This window comes from Chenopodium quinoa, unplaced genomic scaffold (genome assembly GCF_001683475.1).
Source record: "Chenopodium quinoa cultivar QQ74 unplaced genomic scaffold, ASM168347v1, whole genome shotgun sequence".
Taxonomy (NCBI): Eukaryota; Viridiplantae; Streptophyta; class Magnoliopsida; order Caryophyllales; family Amaranthaceae; genus Chenopodium; species Chenopodium quinoa.
This window is the reverse complement of record NW_018742484.1, coordinates 3,027,240-3,052,561: the sequence shown is the minus strand read 5'-3', so window position 1 is coordinate 3,052,561 and position 25,322 is coordinate 3,027,240. Positions and strand designations below refer to the sequence as shown.

The window sequence follows — 25,322 nt, the reverse complement described above, 5'->3', positions numbered from 1 at the left end:
TGCTAATAATCCGTCTCCGTCCTCTCCGTCGTCCAACACTCCTTTAGGTACACCTCATCCTTTGGCACACTATATGAATTGTGACATGTTTTCTGTGAATTATCAAAAATTCCTTGCAGCTGTTGTTCATGAAAAGGATCCAAAATCCTTTAAAGAAGCCATGAAATCTGAAGGTTGGTGACATTCTATGAAAGAAGAAATAAGGGCATTAGAAGACAATGGAACTTGGACATTAGAGCATCTTCCTCCCGGCAAGAAGGCTCTAGGTAGTCAATGGGTGTACCAGACAAAATTTTTGTCTAATGGTGATAATGAATGTCTCAAGTCTAGCTTAGTTGTCTTTATTAATCATCAGCAAGAAGGTATCGATTATGGTGAGACTTTTGCTCCGGTTGCAAAAATGTCTATTGTGCACGCTTTCCTTGCTATAGCCACTTCTAAAAATTGGGAGCTTCATAAGATGGATGTTCATAATGCCTTCCTACATGGTGATCTGGATGAGGAGGTGTACATGAAATTACCTCCCGGTTTTGAGAACTCGGATCTGAGTTTGGTGTGTCACTTGAGAAAGTCTTTGTATGGATTGAAACAAGCTCCAAGGTGTTGGTTTGCAAAACTAACTACGACTTTGAAAGGCTATGGTTTTCTCCAATCTTACTCTGATTATTCTCTTTTCACATACACTAATGGCAATGTTCAGATTAATGTCTTAGTCTATGTCGATGATCTTATTGTTTATGGAAATGATTTCGCTGCATTGATTGTATTCAAGGCTTACCTCTGTGATTGTTTCAAGATGAAGGATCTTGGTCCTTTGAAGTATTTTTTAGGCATCGAGGTTGCTCGTAGTAAATCGGGTTTGTTTTTGTGTCAGCGAAAATACACCTTGGATATTATTTCAGAAGCAGGGTTGTTAGGGGCAAAGCCAATTGGTTTTCCGATTGAGCAAAATCACAAGCTTAGTCTTGCTAGTGGTGAGTTACTTGCGGATCCTAAGTCTTATCGCAGACTGGTAGGGCGGTTAATTTATCTCTCGGTTACAAGACCGGACTTGGCGTATACTGTTCATGTTCTCTCGCAATACATGCAAGAGCCTTGCAGTGAGCACTGGGAAGCAGTTCTGCGGGTGGTTCGATATTTAAAGGGCACCCCGCGTCGGGGTATTTTGTTGAGTGCAGATAGTGACCTGGCTTTGCAAGGTTGGTGTAATTCAGATTAGGCGGCGTGTCCTCTTACTCGTCGTTCGTTGATAGGTTGGCTTGTGTTTCTTGGTCACTCTCCTGTTTCTTGGAAGACCAAGAAACAACCTACAGTATCAAAATCTTCTGCTGAGGCCGAATATCGAGCCATGGCTTCGATTACATGTGAGTTGAAATGGTTAAAGGCCTTATTATTGAGTTTGGGGGTTTAACACCCTGAGGCAATCAAGTTGTTTTGTGATAATCAATCTGCCCTGCCTACATATTGCCAGAAATCCAGTTTTTCATGAACGTACGAAGCATATTGAGATTGACTGTCATATTGTTCGTGATGCTATTACAGAGGGCTTAACTGCTCCATCCTATGTTTCCACTTTGTCGCAATTGGCGGATGTTTTTACTAAGGCGCTTGGGAAGCTCAGTTTGATCATCTTCTTTTTTAGTTGGACATTTTTGATCCCATGCTCCAACTTGAGAGGGGGGGGGGGGCTATTGAGGATATATTTTGGAAATCATAGGATATATTTTGTGACCATAATTTATGGCTAGAATATCTTTTGGGTTATCTTTGGTTAGTTTCCTAATTTTATCATATTAGGGTAAGCTTGTATTATATATGTGTGATTGAAGCCATCAATCAGAATTAAGCTATTGTGTTTATTCAATTTAGCATGATATTTGACACAGTCCAATCTTGTTTACTCTTCAAAGAACAGAGGTGTTTGTTTATCTCTCAACCGGCCTCTTTCAAAATTTACACATTTACAATGACAAGAACTCGGTTATCAGACACAAATCACAATTGTAATTATACTTAACAACCAATGTCAAGATTTTAAGTTACTCCGTAGATGATATGATTATTGGATTATTTATATTAAAGGCATCAGGATAACTAACCTAAGAGGTAATTAGCATCGCTCAAACTAATTTATTAGAAGAACTCAGACCGATTATGCAGACAATTTGACAAAATTTTACTATAGGACTGTCTTACTTATTTTGCACAAAACAGTTTTGTTATCAAAGAGAAAATTGGAATGCATATGTAAGTATGTAACATCAAATTCTTTTGTCCAATTGATAAACTTTGTAACATGAAACAAATTGAATGCATATATCTTAAGAAAACAGAGGCAGAACATAATATAACATAACATAACATGACAAAACATAATATTCAGATAGTTGCTTAGCACTACAAATTAAAAAAGAATTGACATGAGTTCGTGCAATGAAAGGAAGGTATGTGATATATAGTAAAATTTCACAAAGACGAAAGCAAAGCCAAAGATAGGTTTTCCAAGATTCGGCACTTTGATCAACCAATGGCGAAAACAAGATTGTCATCATAGACTAACCGGCTACCAGCAAGAAATCATAATTTAGTAGTTGCAAATCTTGACTTTGAATTAATTAGTAATAATCAGGGAAATCGAAAGTTTCTTAATGCTCACTCAAGATCAATTAGTGCATATATACCAGCATGCACTATCCTCAATAATATCATTCTTGGTGCAACCATAACATTTTATCAATATCACTCTAAAAGAAATATATTGAACTAAAACATCATTGTTACAAATTATATAGTATAGATTTGCCCATTAGGATTACCAAGAACCAAACTTATTATTATATAAAAAAAAAAAAAAAATACGCTTCACAATTGAAACAATACTAACACTAAGTCTTGTATACAGTGGACGCAACATATACAACTTCTTAATTAGTCGTAACCCAAAATCATATAAAATCGACTATTATATGATTTCCCTAATCTAGTCATATACATTTACCCATTGTAAACAAGTAGTCACTCATAATTAATTAAATAGCACAAATTTGAAACTATAGATTAAAAGTGTTTTGATACTCTAATTAAATCGTACTTATTAAAGATCAGATTTTCTGTAATTTCTTCGGTACAACTAGAGGATTATCCTTAGCAATGGCAACAATACCAGCAGCTTTGTGATCGAACGTGCATGTATGTTCTTCAGGGTACCTATGAGATCCACAGAAAGTACTCCCACACTTGCACTTGAACCCTATCATTCCAACCTTCTTGTTACACATCTCACACCTGTTATTAGCCGCCTTCTTCGAACCCGACTCCTCCGCAGCAACAGCCTCCTTAACATTATTATCCTCTTTCTTTTCTTTATCGCTAGATAAAGATAAGCAGCTTAAGGACTTCTCCAAAGTGGTTGTCACCAAGGGTTTGAGACAGTAATCTTTGTAAAACTTTGAGCATAGATTCTTTGTCGCCGCGGTCCCGAAGAAACCACACCCGTTAGCGCAGTATATTGGATCATTTGATTGCAAGAAACTTGTTTCATTATTGTTCTTCATCATCTTCTCCATGTTGAATCGCGATTTTTTTTCACTTTTCTACGTTAAAACCTTTGAGGATTTTTAATGACGATTACAGATGGTGCTGTATAGTTTTAATATTATGGATTTGAGGGTCTTTACCTCCAATTTATAATGTGAAAAAGTCGGTTTAGTAATGGTTTGATTGTTTGGGATTGAAGACTTTCCTATTATAAGCTTCTTTGAATTTTTTATTATTTCTTTTACAAGTAAAGGTAATCTGAAGATTTGGATTTTGGGTAGTTGTAGTTAAAACATACCCTAAAAATTTAACTATTTATCATGAATTCAACTCTAATTATCCATTTTAAAAAAAATATATAAAAAAAATTAATAATAAAAGAAAAGTTTAGATCAGATGGGATAAAATATTTTGAAACCGGATAAGTTACAAAAATATGGTGATCTTAGAGTCTAAGGTTGATCAAAACTATGAGTTGGGCTGATTAAGGTATGGTTTGGACAAATGTTTTGCTTTAAAAATAAAGCCTTTGCACACTTTGGGCTCATTTTCTAGGCCTTAAATGAATGAAGCCCAAAATGTTTGTTTGATTGTTCATGTATTCCTAACTCCTGAGTGCATACAAAGAACATTGACAATGATACTATTCTAATTCATAGTATTCCTTGAGAAATACTTCATGTGGAATAGAGTCATAGAAAGTTTAAAGATTAAGGGCTATGAGCCCATAAATAACATCATGTTTGACTCTAGTACTCCTTGACATGATCTCATGACTAGAGCTATCAAATATTTTTGTATTGTAAACAAGCTGACCAAATATGAAGAGATCACAAGCTTTACTTTGAACTCCCTCCGTCTCCTTTTGTTTGTCACTTATGTCATTTTGGGTGCCCCTAAATGTTTGTCACATTTTACATTTCCAGGTGCCATCTAACAAAACAGTTTGACAAATATGCCCTCATATTTTTTGTCTTTATTATCTCTGCTTCCCATTTTGCCCTTATATTTACAAGTGTACTTGTGCATTATTTAATTCATTGTCTTTCTTGATTTTTGTTACTCTGACTCTACTTTTTCAACATTATTTTCTCTCTCTTCATTTCTGGATCTACATTTTCACTTCTCTCTCCGTTCTTCCAGTGAAGAATCCTAAATTTTTTTTTCATTCTCTCTCTTCGATTTGGCATTTTTAAGGCTAAAATTTCTTGGAAAAATTGTGGATCGGTGCTCTGCTTGTTGAATCAGATCATAGCCTTCAAAAAATTTTGCGGTATGGCATTTTAAAAGGTGCTAGATATCATTTTTGTTCTTTGCACCCTCTTTGGTATTTTAAGGTTTTTTTTTGTTCGATTATGTTGCGAAAATATGTTGATTATGTTTCGAATTACTTTAAATACAAATTTTTATCATGGATTACGGTTTTTTGGGTTGTCACTTTGTTGAATTGTTGGGCTTGTTGAATTATTATGTTGTTGGACGAGTAATTCTGAATTTGTGGATTTACATGAATAATTATGTTGTTTGATGAATAAAATGTGAATTTGTGGTGGTTAATTCGAATAATTTTGACCTAGGGTTTCACTGTTCATCTGCTCTAGGGTTTCACTATTCATGTGATTTGTCTTCCTTTATTTATGTTACTCTCACTTACTCACTGCTTTGAGCATGATGATTTATTTAATACTGAGACCATAATATTGATTTGAACATGATCTTTGTCTGAGTTTGGATTTAAGTGTCAATCTTTGTATGGAGGTTTTTTTCATGAATCCTCTTGTTTGAATGTTTCATGGATGAAACAGAAATAAAGGATCATGGATTGAACTGTTGTGCATGTCCCTGTCCATGTCTTTCTCTCAAGTCCCTGTCCATGTCTTCCTCTCATGAATCCTCTTGTGCATGTCCCTATCCATGTCTTCCTCTCAAGTCCCTTTAGCTTCCTCTCATGTGTTATGTTTTCCTCTCATGTTTCATGCCTTCCTATGTATGTTTGGATTGATGTGTTTGTGTTAATGTTTGTGGTTCAAGCTGCCTGTGATCATGAGTGAGTCTCCTGGTTCACAAGAATCACACTCTCATCACACCCACAACTATGAAATATTAATGTATAGAAAGTAGAGGGCTTGTAAGGATGAGGTTGATCAACCAGCCAAAACCCCAGCCAATTCTCCTGCCAAAGTCCCCTTAGAGAAGCAAACTAGTTCAGAATTTGACAAGTTGTTGTATACTGATTCCAAATCACACTACAATTCTGAGACATACCAGACTCTAATGATGGTGATGGTGGTTGTTATCCTTCTAAGAACACTAAGTCCCCTTCCAAAGATTCTAATAAGGAATCAAAAAGCTAAGTTTTAAGTTTGGACAGTTTTGAACAGTATGAATGTTTGTACTTTGGAATTGATAATGTGGTTTGCCTTTGGGGCTTGTTTTAATGGTTCATGTTGCCTAAATTTGGTTGCCTAAATTTTATTGATGTTGCCTTCATTTGTTTTGTATGGTTGATGTTGCCTTGTTGTTGCCTATGCTTGTTCCCCTGGTTCATGTTGCCTTGTTGTTTTAACTCTAATGTGTGTCTTCCTCTTAAGTCTTCTTATTTATGTTGCCATGGTGTTGCCTATGGTTATGATGACCTTGTTACCTGAGACCTTGTAATGTTGCATTCATTCTTGTGTTGTTCAACTGGTGGTGCGTGTTAGTAGTTTTTTAAATGGTGGTAACCTATTTATACACCCCATCAGTTGACACAACATGACTTTTTGTTGGTTTTTCAAACATAAGTCTGTGATGATAGCTTGTTTGTATGGAGAAGGCATTAGGGACTTTGGTGTTTGGATTTTGACCATTAGGTAGCAGCTGCCATAAGGGATTAGATTGCATGCACCTTGTTATATCTGGTTGCTTACTTAGCCTTCCATGATAACAAGGAAGACTACTATAAGACCTTTTTCAATAACTTAAAAAAATTGACTTTATGTTCTTTTGCAAATGGGATTCTTGTTTAACTATACCTAGTAAAGTACAGTTTACAATTATCCCATTTAGTAAAAGAATATGATGTTTAAAGGATATGCATGTTTTTGAGGTCAATGATGAACAATGGGAGTATAAAGTAATAAGGCTTTGTGTTTGTGCCATATAACTTGATGTTGTGTTATTTCTTCCTTTTGGTTTGATGAGATTGCTAATAAGTTTAAATTAGACACCAACTAAATCCAAAGCATGCCTTCAATGATATGCACCTTGTTATATAAGACCTTGTAATGTTGCACTCATTCTTATGTTGTTCAACTAATGGGGTGTGTCAATAGTTTTAACAATGGTGTTAACCTACTTATACACCCCATCCATTGAAACGACATAAGTTTTTACTTTTTTTCCAACTATGATGAGTCTTTTTTTGCTGAGATAGCCAACTTCAAATGCTCTTTGATTCTGTTGTCTTTAGTGAATAAGTCAAAGTACATTGATTTATTTCCTTTGCTGACTTTTGAATGTTAGTGGCTGTTTGGTTGGAGTATTGTAGACACCTGATTGTGTCTCCCCAAAATCCAAACCCAGTGATGAGTACCTTTCACGTCTTTGATTAATGAGTTCGGTAAAGAGTTGAAGAGTCTCGTAAAATTCTCTTAAGCCTTAACCATATTTCTAACTTTGCCTAAAATGTTTTAAACCCAAAATCATTCATTTCGTGTCCCTTAAAATCATTCATTTCGTGTCCAATCCAGAAAAACTTCCTAACCTGATTATTTTGGTTCATAATTCTGGTCCAATTACTTTTAGTCCGATGGGACTTGAAAAGAGCTTTCCAACGATATATTATAAGCTCGAATTATGGCCAAAATACTAAACCGAGCTCAAATTGGACTCAGGTCCATCTTACCTACGACTCAATGATCATGTGGAGGGTCCAAATACCTTAATCCCAATTCTAAACCAATTAGGATTTATTACGAACTTCTAGAAGTCTCTAGAAGGTTCCAATTTATCCTTTCCATGAAAGATAAGGATTAAAGAATTTGATATTGAATAAAGCATCTCTTTTTTGATAATCTTAATCCAAGTTTAAATAGAATACTTACGGATATTTGATTAACCCAATTCTATTGGAAGTCGGACTCCATACAGATCCTTATCCTTAGGAATCCATCGCAAAACGACAGGACCATCTCTTTTTTGATACTCCTATCGCACCGTGATGGAACCTATTTATTCCATTCCAAATTCTGACTCTTTTCTAGTGCTTCAACTCTCTTTTTTCCCTATAAATAGAAGTCATTTCACCCCATTTTAAATTGCCAACAATCATCATCAATACCTTTTCTAATACCTTCTCTCTCTTTTTCTCGATTCTTCATGTTCTTAGCCTAGCCTAAACACATCCTTGGTACTCTCCCTAATCAGTCATAATACCTCATTCACGAGATTCGAATACTCCAAGCCATCCTCGACAACGTTGCCTTTGACCTCGACGTGAAAGGTTGATAGTTCTGAGGGTTTTGGTCTCAAATCTATATTTCAATTCATATTTGATTTATTTACTTTCTTGATTTAATCTTTCTTGAAGTTTACTGACGCGTGTACTGTTTCAATAGCAAGAAAGCCAACGCATCAAATTAAGTAAATCTACTATCTTTATTCTTTGATTTTGGAGTAGAAATCATGCTTAAAATATTATTTTAATTCCTAGTATCATGTTAGGATGTTATTATGATTTCTAGTATCATGTTAGGATGTTATTACGATTTCTAGTATCATGTTTAGGATAATGCTTTGATTATGATTTTTATTAGTGACATGCTAGGATTTGTTAATTAATCTGTTTAGTATCATGCCTAGGATCTCAATAATGATGTTTTGATGATTTTGATTATGATGATGATTGTTGTGTCAATTAATCATATGTTGCTTGATTTTTCATGAATTATTGTTATTGCTTGATCACGCCCCTTTCTGCAGGTTTAAAGAGAATTTGTACTTGAAATAACGCGTAATAAGATAATTTATAATTTGAATTTAGGTTAATATGATTTTGATTCAAGTGATCACCAATAATAGATTTGATTGTGCATTAATAATAAACCAACGTAGTTTAAACAAGTTTAGGGCTAATTTGATGTATGAATGTTGATCAAAAAGCGCACATGAATATCATAAGAATTGAGTAGAGGCCTATTTAGGGCGGGTTCAATCTATTTTAGGTTGGATTCGTACCATCATCTCCGAATATCCAGTCATGGTTCCGGACCACTATGGAGTTAGCGATCTCCGTGATCGTGAGTGGGGTGTAACCTTCGCGCCGATGAACGGTTTACAATTTCCTAAAACTTGTTGGCGACTCTTCTATCTCTAGCTTCCTTCCCTTGGAGTGCCGCCATGCCTAAAAGCATGAGCACAGTGGGGCTCAAAAGGTTGAGTTTGAAAAATTCCCTACAGTTTTTGGCGACTCCACTAAGGAAAATTTCTAATTTTGATTCCTAAAATTTATTTTGACAATCGATTTAGAATGAGTGGATGAGACTTGAAAGATTCTACATAATCATTGTGCGTAATTTTGATTAACATTGTGGCATAAGCAAAAAAAGGTTCGCATTGGAAAGGCTATCCGTAATGTGTCAAAAACATATGAATCTATACATGTAGGAGATGATGGAAATATCTTTCACATAGAATCGAAACAACACTACAAAAAATCGGAAAAATTTCGAACATAGAAACTGCCTCAGTATGTCAGAACTGGCGCAGGACGCTAGGAACCATCGTAAGAAGATAGCTTCATCGCGCCGCGATGAAGCTATCACTGGGCGACAGTTCCTATCTTCCAGCGATGGATCTGGCGGTTCTACGCCAGAATTCTGCCCTTCCTGTTTTGCCCGATTCTAGTACTGTATCAACGATTATACTTCCTAATTGAGTTTTTTCGACTTTTCTGAACCCATATGTGTTCAACATATGGTTTTAGCCCTTGGGAATTCATACTCCATCCACCTTAATGAACGCTCTGTCCAACAATGGGTGCATCCGAGTTTGTGAATTCATCAAACCATGGAAGCGAGTTTAACTTGCAGGGTCCCATCCATTGTGCCAACCATTCTAAGGTAAGGCTTCCGCGCGATGCATCCGGACTCATAAACATGGACCCTCTTGGACACCATAATCCTTGACCTTAGAGAACTAGAGCCATGGTTAGGTGGCAAACTCATTGCATCATATTGTGATTACTTGATTACTTGTGCATACCTTACTTTTGATTAACCTAACCCTTTGTGTTGACTTGTTTTCTTGTAAATAAAGTCTTATGAACTAACCAAGGACTAAAAATGACTTTGCTTAATTAAATTAGCTAGTTAATATGAAATTATTAAGTCTAAATATACTCGACCTAGTAGTCTCTAGGCTTGAACTTTCGAGAGAATCACTGAAAATAGATTATATTAGCGTTCCGGTAATGGCGCGTTAATCTGGTCTGTGGCGCAGAACACTCGAATCCATCGCGCCGCGATGGTCCCATCGTTCTGCAATGGTTCCATCGCCATGCGATGGTTCGGCTGTTTCTTTCAGAGTTTTCACGTCGAGTCTAAACTTCATGATTAACCGGTTTAATGAATAAACGAGGTCTTAACTTGGTCTTTGTTTGAGTTTAATCACATGTGTAGTCTCATGGTCATCACACGAGTTTTGAACATATCACTTTCACTCACGAGTCTTTGCACACACTTTGTACATGTCCCTTTTCACCATGATCATGCTTAGAGTCTTGTGGGCGTTTTTCCCGACATTTTTTTATGGGGGTAAGTCGAATATTATCCTCCCAACATAAACCATGTTTCTTGGAAGCTTGTCTCCTATACTTGATTCCCTTACTTGATCCCCACAAAAATATGCACCCATTTTTTTCTTTTTCAACCCAATAAAAGTATGAGTCGATTTGAGTCAAGTCATTAAAAGAGTCAATGGTTTAATTTTATAGCATTTGGTTAAGGAGAGAAGGACGCTTAATCAAAGATAACACTTTCATAGAAGTACGTACTTTTTTTCCAAAGCTCGGTTCGAACATGAAGAAAGCGAACAATGTCGGCCAAACAAGAAGATGTTGACAGAATTCAAAATACCATAGAAAATCTTGATGAAATGCTCAAAGGACTCACCACTCGAATAGAGAAGGCCGATGACCCTAATAAGCAAGTACCAGTAGAGACAATCAAGCGCATCAAAGAGAGCTTAAGTCAAATCTCCAATGACTACAAGTATCTTGGAATAAGCTCTAAGGGGATCTCACTGGATAAGAACCTTCTTCCACAGAAGTTCTCTGCAAGCGACATCCCTAAATTCAAGGCTACCGACAATCCTTATTTTCACTTGAAGGCTTTTGAGACAATTATGGAAATCAAGGGCATCGACAAGAAAGTCTTCCCTTCACTTTTCTCTTTTTCACTTGAACCAGTATGTCAACAATGGTTCTTTTTCACAGGTGCTGAGAAAACTGCTGACTGGGAAAATATTACGCATGCTTTTATAAATAGATACAAATGTAATATTCAAGTGGAAGTTGATCATAGGGAGCTTGAAATTCTCAAACAAAAAGAAAATGAAATCTTTACTGCATTTTACAATAGATGGAAGGAAACTTCCGCTAGAATGATTGAAGTCCCAAATGAAAGAGAATCTGTGAGAATGTTCGTTCGAAACCTTCAAGAAAAATATCAAAAGCATCTAAAATATCAATGCAATCTGAGCACCTTCAAGGTCGTTTATAAAGTAGGTATTGAAATTTGAAGATGACCTTTTAAAATCAAAAGCTGCTAACAATAGTAACAACAGCGGCTGGAAAGGAATGAAGAACGACCATCCTTCTTCTTCCAAGAACACCCACTCTAGTAACAATGTTAGTACCTTTAATCTCAACAATGTCTTAGCCATGGATAATCAAGGGCCAAGAAGCAACTAAGAAAGGAGTTCACCCCTATTGGGATAAGCTATGATACCGCCTTCGATCGCCTCCATGCCAAAGGACTCATTACTCCCATTGGACCTATTCAAGATCCTGCACTTGAAAAGAGGTCATCTAATTGGAATCCTAATGCCCATTGCAAATACCATCAAGGTAAGGGCCACTCTACTGAGAGTTATTGGAAACTAAAAGAAGTTATTCAGTATTTAATTGATAATAATAAACTTCCCGTGCCTCCTGCTAATAAGAGGCCAAACATCAACAATTCTCAACTTTCTGATGCCTTGGCTATTTCTGATGATCAAATCTTGCTCGATCCATCACTCCTTATCAAGCCTATAGAAGATATTCCCATAGAAGAGATTGATTCCATTGAAGAAGAAGAAGAGGTATTCTTCGATGCCATGACCGATTCTTAAGGAAAACTACCAATGAGGACGCTACTAGTCTCTCCCGAAAGTCTACGGAGGAAGACATTGCTAATCTTTGTGAATCTCTTCAAATAACTCATCTCGAACTCCAAGTTCTTCTTAGGAAAGTAGAAAAACTTGAAAGGAGGCCTGTTCTCAAGAGAAAGTGTTACTCTTCTTCTTCCTCTCATGGACCAAATACCGTTAGAAGAAAGTCATTTATCTTCAACGTTATTGCGCCCCAAGAGAAAAGGAACAAGAAGGCTTACAAACCCATAGGCACCACTTATGAAAGAGCCTTTGACATACTTCTTGACAGGGGGTATGGTCAAGCCTCTTGAAACAAAACCATTTGAATCCCTTATAAAAGTAGATGGCCTTTATTGCAAATATCATCAATCTAGAGGACACACAATCGAAAGTTATTTCCGGTTCAAAGATTATGTCCAAGAGCTCATAGATAATGGGGAGCTTTTCATCTTAAGAAAGAAGAACACCCCAAAAGAAGATAACACTATCCCAACCTCCAACGATACCATTGTCAATGGAATATGGGACGGTGATGATGAAGATGTATACCTCAAGGACATGATTGAATCACCCTTCGCTGCACTTTACCCATACAATGACAATGATGATATATGGGATGAAGATTCCCCAATTACAGTACTGACAAGGTCCGGAAGGTTACAACAACCAGTCACAACTATGCCTCTACATACAACTCAACAAGCTCCAACATCCATCATAGAAGATAATGATATAGTCAAGCAACTTAAGAAGACTAAAGTAGAAATGAATGTATGGAAGCTTTTAGCTTCATCTCACGAGCATAGATTTGCAGTGATGGACGCTTTAGCAAAAGTAGGAGTATATTGCGAAACTACTCAAGAAGGGTTGGCCAACTTCCTCATAAGTGACCTCCCTAGTGCAAATAATTTGATCACTTTCTCTGACAAAGACTTGCCGCCGGAGGGTGATAAGCACAATAAAGCCTTAAACCTCATAGTGGTATGCAAAAGGATGAACGTGCCAATGACCCTTGTAGACAATGGTTCAGCAATTAATGTATGCCCACTTCGCACTACCAGAATGTTGGGAATAAAGGTGAGGACTTGACTCCATCCACACAAGGCATAAGGACTTATGACAACTCTCGTCACCAAGCCCTTGGCACCATTACTATGAATGTCACTGCAAGAGTCATTAAACATAGCACCACTTTTCAAGTAGTGGACATTAAGGCTTCATTCAACCTATCGTTGGGATGCCCTTGGCTCCAAGACCTCAAGGTCGTCCCTTCATCTCTCCACCAATAAGTAAAGGCTATAGTTGGAGGAATTCCTATCAAAATTTACGCTTCCCCCATGAGAATCAAAGCGATTGACAGACCAATCATTCATGTAGACCACGATGATTAACGAGGATTTGTGGGGCTTTAGCGCCGAAGAGGTCTCTTTTATCGAAGAAGATGAAAAGACCCCTCTTAACTATAACCCCCACTCAAATCTCATCGTCAATGCTATTCTTAAAAGACAAGGACACTTTCCCGGAATGACTCTAGGAAAGATGAAAGAAATAGCTAAGCGCATGGGACTACCTAGCCTCCCTAAGAGGGATATTTTGAGACTTGGATTCAACCTAACTCCGGAATACCTTAAGCAAGCCTTGGAAAAGTCCAATGCACGAAGAAGAGCTCGTATCTAGAAAGATGTGATACCAATAGATCCATATCCTCTCACATTGAATTCCCCATGCTATGAATTCCCCAAACCACTCGTCAGGAATGGGATATGCCAACCTGGGTTTGAGATCTTCTTAGATTGCAACTTCTAGATGAAATTCCCAATCCAACATATAAGGAACGAGCACCCCCGTGCTTTGACTTTAATGTCATGGGTCTTCTCTTTGGGTACGAGAAAAGCGAACCTAAGTGTGTCAACGACAACTCCACACTTATATTAGTTGCCTTACAAAACGAAGATTTTGACCCCTCCAAGATCATCACTCCAGCGGAAGGACTACTCAAGGGATGACGCAAGACTGTGAAAGTGAGTACGCCAAGTGGAAGAAAGATATTTATAACTACGGGAGAAGGCCCCATGTTTGATGAGTCTGAGTCTAAGTCTGAGTTTAAGTCTTCTTTAGAGTCTTCTAAGTTTCTTATAGTTGCACCTCCTACCATCAAAGATAGCTTAGAATCTACCCCTAGAATAGTTAGTAGCCAGGTTCCCGCAGACCTTTCTCTTTTTGATGTAATGGTTCAAGAATTTAATAATATGACTTCTTCCGTTTACTCTTCATGTAATTCCCTTACCCAAGATGACGAGTATTGCTTTGCTAATAATGAAAATGACAAAGAAATAATTAAAGAAATGGAAGCACTTGAGAATAAAACAGCAGTAATTAAAGAAACTGAAACTATTGACATCTCAAAAGATCCCACCATTAAAAGAGAAGTTAAAATTGGACTAACTCTAAATCAAGAGGAAAGAGTTGAATTAATAAATCTACTTGTTGAGTTTATCAATGTCTTTTCTTGGTCATACGGAGATATGCCAGGTATAAGCAGAGAAATTGATCAACATACTATACCACTAATTCCGGGAATGAAATCTGTAAAACAAAAGTTACGTCGAATGAAACCCGACGTAGCACTTAAAATTAAAAAAGAAATTCAAAAACAAAAAACTACAGGTTTTATCAAGGTATCCAAGTATCCAGAATGGGTCACTAATGTGGTACCAGTTCCCAAGAAGGATGGTAGAGTAAGAATGTGTGTCAACTACAGGGATCTCAACAAGGCTAGCCTAAAGGACGATTTCCCTATACCTCACGTCGGCATTCTAGTAGATAACATAGAAAATCACGCACTTCTCTCATTTATGGATGGATACGCAGGCTACAATCAGATTCTCATGGCAGAAGAAGACATGAAAGAGACTACCTTCATCACACCATGGGGCACTTACTGCTATACGGTGATGCCATTTGGTTAAAAAATGTGGGTTCCACATACCAAAGAGCAGCAACTGCTTTATTCCATGACATGATGCATAAAGAAGTCGAGGTATACATGGACGACATGATTGTGAAGTCTAAAGATCGCTCTAGTCACCAAATAGCCTTGAGAAAATTCTTCGAAAGACTTCGCAAGTACAACATGAGGTTAAATCTAGCCAAGTGCGCATTTAAGGTCACCTCAGGAAAACTTCTAGGTTATGTCATTAAATCTAGAGGAATTGAAATAAACCCCACCAAGATCAAGACTATCATGTCCATGCCACCGCCCAAAACCAAGAAACAAATTCGAGGGTTCATTGGTCGGTTGCAATACATAAGTAGGTTCATATCGAAACTCACAACAATATGTGAACCAATATTCAAGAAACTCAAGAAGAATGTACCACTAGTATGGGACGATGAGTGCAAGAAGCCTTTGATAAGATCATAGCCTACCTCGCAAATCCTCCTATACTAGCACCAGGACTACCAGACATTCCTCTTCGTCTATACTTGACAGTCACCAAGGAAACAATGGGGGCTATTCTTGCACAATAAGTAGAAGGCAAAGAAAACTCCATTTACTATCTAAGTAAAAAAGATGCTTGAATATGAAGTTCGCTATACACCACTTGAAAAATTGTGCCTCGCACTTGTGTGGGCCAAAAAGAAGCTTAGACATTACATGCTCGTTCACACGGTCCATGTAGTATCTTGAATGGATCCTCTCAAATACCTCTTCGAGAAATCCACACTGAATGGAAGAATATCAAGATGGATAGTCACCTTAGCTTAATTCGACCTAAGGTTCATGCCTCAAAAATCTGTTAAGGGATCCACAGTTTCTGACTTCTTTGCTGATTTTCCACCTAAAGACTCAACGCCAGGGCAAGAGAATGAGTTCCCATACGAAGAATTCAAGTCACCGAGGACAACACTTGGGTACTATATTTTGATGGTGAATCCAATCAAAAGGGATGTGGTGTAGGAGTCTTATTAGTATCACCTAATGAAGAGCACATCCCAATCTCAATAGAGCTTGACTTCAACGTTACCAACAATGCCGCAGAATATGAAACGTTTGTGGTAGGCCTCGAAATAACATTAGTACTTGGAGTCAAAAAGTTTCGAATGTTAGGGGACTCATCTCTTATCATCAACCAGATTTCCAAGAGATGGAAGGTGAGGAGTGAAAGTCTAGCTCCATACCAGACTTACTTGGAAACTCTCACAGATCAACTCGAAAAGGTAGAATACACGTACCTACCAAGAGAAGAAAATCAATTTCACCGATACCTTGGCAAGACTAGCCTCGATGGTTAGGATTCCTAAGGAAGTTGAGCAAATGCCTCTAACCATAGACAAAAGGCATGAACCCACCTATGTTCTAGCTCTTAAGGATGGAGAAGAAGTTTAAGAGGACGAAGAAGAACCACGGTACATGGACATCCTCAACTATGTCACTAAAGGGGAATATCCACCTAATGCTGACAAAAGAGCGAAACGGACTTTGAGGCTCTTAGCCTCACAATTCGTACTTATAGATGGTAAACTTCATAAAAGAGTACCTAAAGGTAGAGCCCTCCTGTGCATAGGCAAAAAGGAGGCTCGAAAGGAAATGGGAATTATCCACGAAGGAGCGTGTGGAACACACATGAATGGTAAAATGCTAGTCCAAAAGGTCATGCGCCAAGGCTATTATTGGACTACCATGGAATGAGATTGCCATCAATATGTAAAAAGGTGTGCAAAATGCCAGATATATACCAATTTGCAACATGTTCCACCTTCTCTACTTTTACACTTACACATCTCCATGGCCATTCTCAACTTGGGGAATAGATATCATTGGAAAAATTACCCCACCCGGATTAGGAGGCCATGAGTACATACTCATTGCCATCGATTACTTCACCAAATGCGTTGAAGCGGCATCCTACGCAAAACTCACTGAAAAGCATGTGGCACTATTCATCGAAAGAAACATCATATGTCGGTATGGTCCCATATGAAATAATAAGTGAAAATGGTACTTATTTTCATCAAGCGGAGTGTGAAGACTTACTTAAAAAGTATGGTATTGAGCATCATCACTCTTCTCCATATAGACCTCAAGCAAATGGTGCAGTTGAGGCGGCAAATAAGAATTTAAAGACAATCATCGAAAAGATGACGGAAAATTACAAAGATTGGCCTGACAAACTCCATTTTTCTCATTGGGGCTATCGCACATCAATCTGCTCATCCACAGGAACTACGCCATTCTCTCTAGTCTATGGAATGGATGCCGTACAACATGTAGAGTTAGAAATACCTTCCTTGCGCATAGCGTTGGAAAGTAAACTTGATGAGGTTGAATGGACAAGAGCACGATACGAAGAGCTAATTCTACTCAATGAAAAGCTACTAGAAGCCTTATATCATGTCCAATGCTACCAAAATCACATGGCTAGACACTTCAACAAAAAGGTCAAGACAAGAAATATCAAGGAAGGAGACTTGGCGTTGAAAGCCCTTAGGAAGAATGTTCTACATCTAAGGGGATTTAGGCCTAATTGGTTTGGACCCTACGTCGTTAAAACCATCCTATCTGGAGGCGCAACTAAGTTGACAAATATGGACGGCAATGAGTTTTCAAATATGACAAACCTTGACCAACTCAAGAAGTTCTACCCATGATCAATGAGTTTCATACTCAAGAGAACTACGTTTGACCTGATTCCTTTATAAGGACAAGAAGGCAACCCTTCCGTAGGAAGCAGCCACTTTAAAATTTTAAAACTCTGCCTTTGAACGTAATAAATCAATGAAAAATTACAAAATCGCGTCGAAGCTTCAGAATTGCAGCAAATAAAGTTCCAGCGCGCCGCGATAGGGCCATCGCGCCGCAATGGAATTTTTCTTTCTGGCGATTAAAACTGCGAATAATTGATATTTTTGGGGTGCAAACTATTTCAAATATTTTCCGACTTCCGTACTCGGATTATTTTGAAATTATTCAAATTATTTCCATTGCTTGGGAATAAATTATATGGATAACGTTAATTTAATTGAAAGTTAGAAATTACATTGATAATTAAAATTAAATTACATTATTGATGACTTAAAGCTTTAAAATAAAAATTAACTTGTAATTGAAATTTGTCTAAAAAAATTAAAGGCAAAGCAATACTCTAAATCTAATTTTCCTTTTCCTTTCGAGCCCTCTTCCAGTTCTTGTCAGCATCTTCCTCATCAGATAATTCCTTTACTAGAAGTGAGCCCTTAGATGAGCAAACTGAAACCTTAGAGGAAAAAATTTCCCCCTTAGCAAAGACCCCCACCTTTTTCTCAACCCAAGCCTTCTTTTCCTTCTCTATAGGAGTAGCCTTCCTTTTTCCTTTTCCCTACATGACACCCTTTTTCTTAGGCATGATAAGAGTCTTGAATTCAACTCTTGAACCCAGACGATCTTTAGGAGGAGCCTTCTAGTCCCCTAGGCGGTCTTTTATGTTACTCTTCCCTACACCCTTAGAATTTGAATTTCGAGCCTTGTTCTTGTCCTTTTGATTTCGCGCAAGTAGCCATTATTTATACTCGCGAGACAATGGAGGAGGAACCCTATCAGATACCACAGTCCATAATGGTCTACCATACCAATAATCGTCGAACCTCTCAACATTCTTTGATACTGAGTACTCATGAGGACGACGATCATCACCAGAAGGGATAGTTTGAGCAAGTCCATACTGCCTCATCACTCTAGAAGGGAAGTAAAAAGTCAACTTTGATAAGCTTGGGATGCGACAGAAAGCTTAAGTATTGACTCCATTGATCTTCTGAATTTTCCACCAGGGTACAGCCACTTGATGGAGAAATTGCGAGCTTCAAATATTTTTCTCCACTCCCGACATCCTATCTTTATGGAAAAGCGTTTCTTCCTTCTCACAAGGCAATTGGGGGTGTATTTGTCAACATCATCCGGAGGACTAATTAATCCTAGTCTCTCCATTAACCAGATCTGCAAGCATGGAAATTAATTGTTATTACATTACAAAATTAAATATTTTTTATTTCTGTAATTAAAAGTATTGATTTTCTACCTGTAATAATATAGGAGATCCTCGAATTGGTGCTTTCGGATCCTTTTTCAATTCATCTAAACTCATCATTGTTTCTCCAACAATTAAAGGCATGGGATTTCTTTCAGCATCAATTTGATCCATGACTGATGCTAGTATAGCTTGACCCATATGGCTACTACCACTAGTGAGCAAGAATTGACTAAACATGCAGAATAGAAAAGCTCTTCTTCTATATATGTGAAAAGAATTAGACTTAGATCTGTTAAAGAAAAAAGATGCAAATTTTCTTAGATCTACTTCTTTTCCATGAACTATAGATTTTAGATCGGTTTCCCTAAGATTATAAAAACGCTCAAAATCCTTATTATAATATTCACATATTGTGGGGATTACAGCAAGATGCAAAGAGGGAAAGCCAAAAATAGCACCAAATTCTTCCAGCAGGGGGCTAATTTCATCGTTTCCTAGCCTAAAACAGTGAGTGTTGGGGTCCCAATATTCTATGGCAGTATGAATAAAATCGCTATCGAAATCTACACCCTTGATACCCAATAGGTCATTCATGTTGAGATATTCTAGCTCTTTTCTCTCACTGTTGGTCAAAGACCGACACCATTCACGAGTGATCTCACAAAAGCTCTTTGACATGATTGCTAGAATATGAAAGCTAGAAAAATATGAAAGCTAATGACTCGAATTATGCCGGATGTGATGAATTCGGGGGTTTTTTATAAGCAAAATTAAAGCAGGAGTTGATTTTTATTTAGAGTCGATTTTCCCGAAACCATTGCGCCGCGACAGAAACATCGCACCGCATTAAAGCTATCGCGCCGTGATATATGGTTCCTGGTGTCTGCGATATTGTTGCCGCGATTCAGCACTCTTTGATTTGACTTCTAATAAAACTCGTACTTTGATAAATTCAATTAAGCCCCAAATTCGTTTTCTTACCTTAACCAAACAATATTCACCTTTGCCCATGATAATTCAACCTTTTCAATTTAATCCTTTTTTATTTGGAATTTGTTTTTAGAAATTTTGAATTAATTGATTATACACTTATTTTTTCCTCATTTCCTTTTTTCATTTTTTCTTTTTTGGGGAGAAAGTTGGTTACCCTCTAATGATAATAAAAATGACGGAATTTTTTCACAAAATTTGTATAAAATCACAACACACTCATACGCACATAAAGTTAGTGTAAAAATGAATAGAGTCCAAATAGAAAGTACATAATATAAACATGAGTCTGAATAATGTGCATAAATGTCATAAAAGTCGAAAAAGTGTATAATGAAAAAGCAAAGTTTAAATGTCCACAACAAAAGGATAATGCAGGAACAGCTAGGGCACCGGCGGACGAGGCTCCCGAGAAATGCCCATCACATCGTTAAAATATGCGGACCGAGGAGTCACCACCTGAGTTGAACAAGCACCACCCGTCGTAGGGATCACGAAGACCTATGACTCGGACTGTCAGCATCATCGGCCACCCCCTGATCAGCAGCCTCCTGTCTACCCAGAATCTCCAATGAGGTACGGCGGCGCCTCGCTCCCGTCTCTCTCGAGCCCACTGGCCTCAAAAAAGTACGCAGCCGAGGACCCGGTTGAAACAAATACAAAGAAATATGAGTTAGTCATCAAAAGCAAATAAATAAGACAAGAGAAGAATACGTAGATGCATAAACACATACCGGCTCAACGCCATCCGAACTATGACAAGACATCCGGTGGCTCCACCTCGCCAGCTGATACCGACAAGCGTCAAGAACAGCTGTAATCCGCACCATGCTCTCTCGAGAGAATTGCAATGACTAAAGAGGGTTAGAAAACAAAGTAATATGTGCAAGAAATTAAAGAAAAGATGAACACTCACCCATCTCGTCGACCAGGGATGGATCGCTCCACCAACTGCCACTCTGCGGCAGCTGGAGGGATCATCTCCTCGATGGGGCCATGAAACCCCTGATAACGAATGGACATGCGTGGGGGTTCAAACACCTCAGGTTCCCTCTTCCCCTACAAGATAATCCGATAATTAGCGCCGCTGGGGGCTACGGAAAAGACAAAATGAGCGATAATGATATACAAACCTCCTCGCAATAAGGCGGGCGAGCTACTCGAGGAAACAACACCTCCTCGTAAGAGCGATCAGGGTAGACGTGCACCTGAAAATATGCAGCCACGACCTGATCTATGGAATACGCCCTAAGCGTCTCCTGGCTCATCATCGAGGAAAGAGGATCCTCAAGAACCAAAGAAACGTCAGAGGAGTACTGGCGGGCCACCCTCTTGCCTAGGTACCACACCACCTGGGAGGTACCCCAGAAGACGCGTCTCTCAAAAGTCATCTGAGAAGCCCGTCAAAAATCGCCCAAGCTGAGCCATGGATGGTAGAGGACGTAAGGGCGCTGAAATAAAAGAATGAGATATGTCAAAACTTATGATAAAACCTAGAGAAATAAGAAGAAAGAATATCTTCACCTTAAGAATAGCAGCTCTAATAGCAGCTACAGAAATAACTAGACCAGCAAGGCGGGCCTGCCAGCTGGCAGCCACTAGGAGCCCTTTGGCTCTAAGTTTCCTCAAAGCCAGTGAGGGAAAGTACTCGTAAAGCCAGACCTGCAAAGAATCCAATGACTCTAAGAAATGATAAAAATCGAGACTTGAGTTGAAATCATAAGTTTGAATGAAGTTATACCTCTACAACCTTCCAAAGACCGCAGAGGGAGATCTCCACTCCGTCATGCTGCTGACGGCATCCCTGTTGTAGACTCAAAAGAAGCTCAGCATAGCCGAGACTCGCCCAGTCAAAAATGTCGACCCGTGCGAGATCGCGCAAGGCGGGCAAATAACGCAGCAAAGCACGACTCCCCCTGTCAAGAGAGATGGTCCCCGACAGGAGGCTGAGGACAAAAATGCGAACCCGCTGCTCCGGTGTAGTCGCATCGTTGTTAAAAGCGCGAGCTAGAAACCGAGTACGAACAGAACTCATACTCAAGTTCTTCTCCCTCGTGTCAGCTGCGGCCCTATGTACGATAGAACCTAGAAGAACTGTCGTCTCTAGAGACATCAGTGACAGTGACTCAGTCAAAAGAACCAGAGTCGGGCGGAACTCAAGTCCACTGATAACTAAAAAGTCGAGTGGAGTGATATTCATCTCACCCCACGGAAAATGAAGAGAGTTCGTGGTATCCCAGAAAAACTCCAAGGCACCACGAACAATGAAACAACTCTCCCGGAAAGTCTGGAAGGCCTCAACAATGGATAGTAAGGAATTTACTCCACATGACTCCCAGAGAGCTCTCACCACACCATTCTTAACAATGTGGTGGTGGTACAAAGACAAGATAGTATCGCTGCCCGAGCCATGGCAACACGTGTTCTCCTCAGTCGAACCCAGCAAAACTCGCTGGGAAATGTGGTGAACATGCTGAATAGCCAGAGTGTGCTCGTCCCAAGCTGGAACGGACCACGTCTGGCTAGTAAAGGCATGTCCCTCATCACCTACCCCCTCTCAAACAGTCTTGTCCTCTCGGTGAGAAGAATGGAAACGTGAACTGAAACCGCGACGTCGAGGCATGCTATTTTGATAAAAAAAAACAGTAAATTAATTGTTTTGAAGTATTTAAGTTCTCCTAGCCGCATGATACTATGTTCGTCAAAAATAGAGTACAAGCATGATTTTGATTCGCACAATCGCAAAGATTTTGAGTACCAAAACAATTTTTGCAAGTCTATGACAAGATATTGCAACAAATTAAAGGCAAAGAGCAAGAAAAATCGTGGAGAACAAGCTACATTATACTCACGAACTTAGAGTGTTCAACAATGGAAAATTGTTTGTTTCTTAACCAAATCAAGCAATTATAGTCTCAAATTGCTCATAAACTGACATACAAGCATATGCAAGCAAATTCATGACAAGAATTTCAACAAAAATCGAGTAAACGAAGGAAACCCATTTCGGATTTTCGAAAAAACAGCGAAGAACATGCTTGAGATCCGCCCAAATAAAGAAAATATTGAGGAAAACTTACATAGATCGGTGTAGGTGAGTGAAAATGCAACGATTTGAGACAAACTTGAGTTAATTCAGTTGAAAAACAAAGGAGAACGAGAAATTTGAAGTTTCGTAATTGCGGGCGAACGAAAAAAGCAGCAGCGACATGAGGAAGAAGAAAGGGTTTTAAATCAAAAAAACGCGATTCCAACGCGGCGCGAAAGAGTCATCGCGGCGCGATACTTCTATCGTCGTGCGATGGACCTGACTTTGCCTTCGTCAGCACTTTGAGGGTTCCACAAGTCAAAATGTTGGTCCCTAATTATCCACTCGAGCCTCTTGATGAGAAATTAATCCTTTTAAGCCTCGTGATGAGCGATTGATAAACAAATAAGTTGATTTGATTGATAGTCAGCCCAATTACGATCACATTTTATTGATGATTGGCCTGATGGCGATCACGTTATTGATTTGATGGCCTCATTTGAGTATAGATTGAGCATATTGATCGAGAAGTAATTGATTATGGTCACATACTCCTAAGACGGTGGATTTCTACGGAAATCAATTTGAGCTCGATAAGATCTTGAAGAGTAACGTTTTACGATAGGTTTTTCGAAGCGTGAGAAGCTATCACTTCCAAGGCGTGAAGACAAGAAGATTTTCAAAGACAGCTCAAAGCATAGTGGTCTTTGACAGCTCTCCCTGAGGATGCGGAGGTTGTCATCCAATTTTTTAGGACGGCTCGAAACGTAATGGTCTTTGACAGCGCTCCCTGAGAATGTGGAGGTTGTCCCCCTTGATTTGAGAAGATGGCTTGAAGCGTAGCGATCTTCGAGGCGCTCCCAGAGAATATGGACGTTGTCAAACAACACAACTTTGATTCGAAAAGATGTCACCCAGAGACGTGTGCTCGGCAAACCCAGATAAGCGTTTATTAACTCCTTTATTTGTAGAACTGACGCTTTCTGCAAGTATCGGTGTTAAAAAGGATGGTTTAGGATCGCAGAACGTTCTGAATCATTCTGCGTCCCTTTCAATCTACTTTGACTTTTGTTTTCGAAACTTGCATTTCTCCAAACTCAATCAAAGTGGGGGCTTTTGTAGACACCTGATTGTGTCTCCCCAAAACCAAACCCAGTGATGAGTACCTTTCACGTCTTTGATTAACAAGTTCGGTAAAGAGTTGAAAAGTCTCGTGAAGTTCCCTTAAGCCTTAACCATATTTCCAAATTTGCCTAAAATGTTTTAAACCCAACATTTCGTGTCTTTAAACCCAAAATCATTCATTTCGTGTCCCTTAAAATCATTCATTTCGTGTCCAATCCATAAAAACGTCCCAACCTGATTATCTTGGTCCATAATTCTGGTCCAATTATAGTTTAGTTGGATGGGGTTTGAAAAGATCTTTCCAACGATATATTATAAGCCCGAATCCAACTTATAACGAACAAGTTATGGCCAAAATACTAAACTGAGCCCAAACTGGACTTAGGTCCATCTTACCTACGACCCAATGATCATGTGGAGGGTCCAAATATCTTAATCCCAATCCTTAACCAATTAGGATTTATTAAGAGCTTTTAGAAGTCTCTAGAAGGTTCTAATTTATCATTTCCCCAAAAGATAAGGATTAAAGAATTTGATATTGAATAAAGCATCATTCCTAGGATCTCAATAATGATGTTTTGATGATTTTGATTATGATGATGATTGTTGTGTCAATTAATCATATGTTGCTTGATTATTCATGATTTATTGTTATTGCTTGATCACGCCCCTTTCTGCAGGTTTAAAGGGAATTTGTACTTGAAATCACGCCTAATAAGATAATTAATAATTTTAATTTAGGTTAATGTGATTTTAATTCAAGTGATCACCAATAATAGATCTGATTGTGCATTAATAATCAACCAACGTAGATTAAACAGGTTTAGGACTAATTTGATGTATGAATGTTGATCGGAAAGCACACATGAATATCATAAGAATTGAGTAGAGGCTTATTTAGCGCGAGTTCAATCTCTTTTAGGTTGGATTCGTACCATCATCCCCAAATATCCAGTCATGGTTGCAGACTACTGTGGAGTTAGCGATCTTCGTGATGGTGAATGGGGTGTAACTTTCGCACCTGTGAATGGTTTACAAGTCCCTAAAACTTGTTGGCGACTGTTCTATCTCTAGCTTCCTTCCCTTGGAGCGCCGGCATGCTTAAAGCATGAACACAAGGGGGCTCAAAAGGTTAAGTTTGAAAAATTCCCTACAAGTATCAATGATGCTTGGGGATAGTCTGAGTTAACAAAAAATAAGTGCAATGATATTTTGGGCACTATTTTTCCCAAAATAGAATG

General features: G+C 38.5%; 1 protein-coding gene across 1 annotated transcript; it reads right to left on the bottom strand.

Annotated features, from left to right (window-relative positions):
- Positions 1-2,637: 2,637 nt before the first annotated feature.
- Positions 2,638-4,075, bottom strand: LOC110719260 (zinc finger A20 and AN1 domain-containing stress-associated protein 4-like). The gene has a single exon (XM_021898155.1). It carries the CDS (start codon positions 3,564-3,566, stop codon positions 3,102-3,104), a length of 465 nt encoding a protein of 154 aa, XP_021753847.1. The 5' UTR covers positions 3,567-4,075; the 3' UTR covers positions 2,638-3,101.
- Positions 4,076-25,322: the final 21,247 nt, after the last annotated feature.

Bases quoted from the DNA above. Each gene is read 5' to 3' on its own strand.
- LOC110719260 (XM_021898155.1), bottom strand. From the start codon at position 3,566: ATGGAGAAGATGATGAAGAACAATAATGAAACAAGTTTCTTGCAATCA.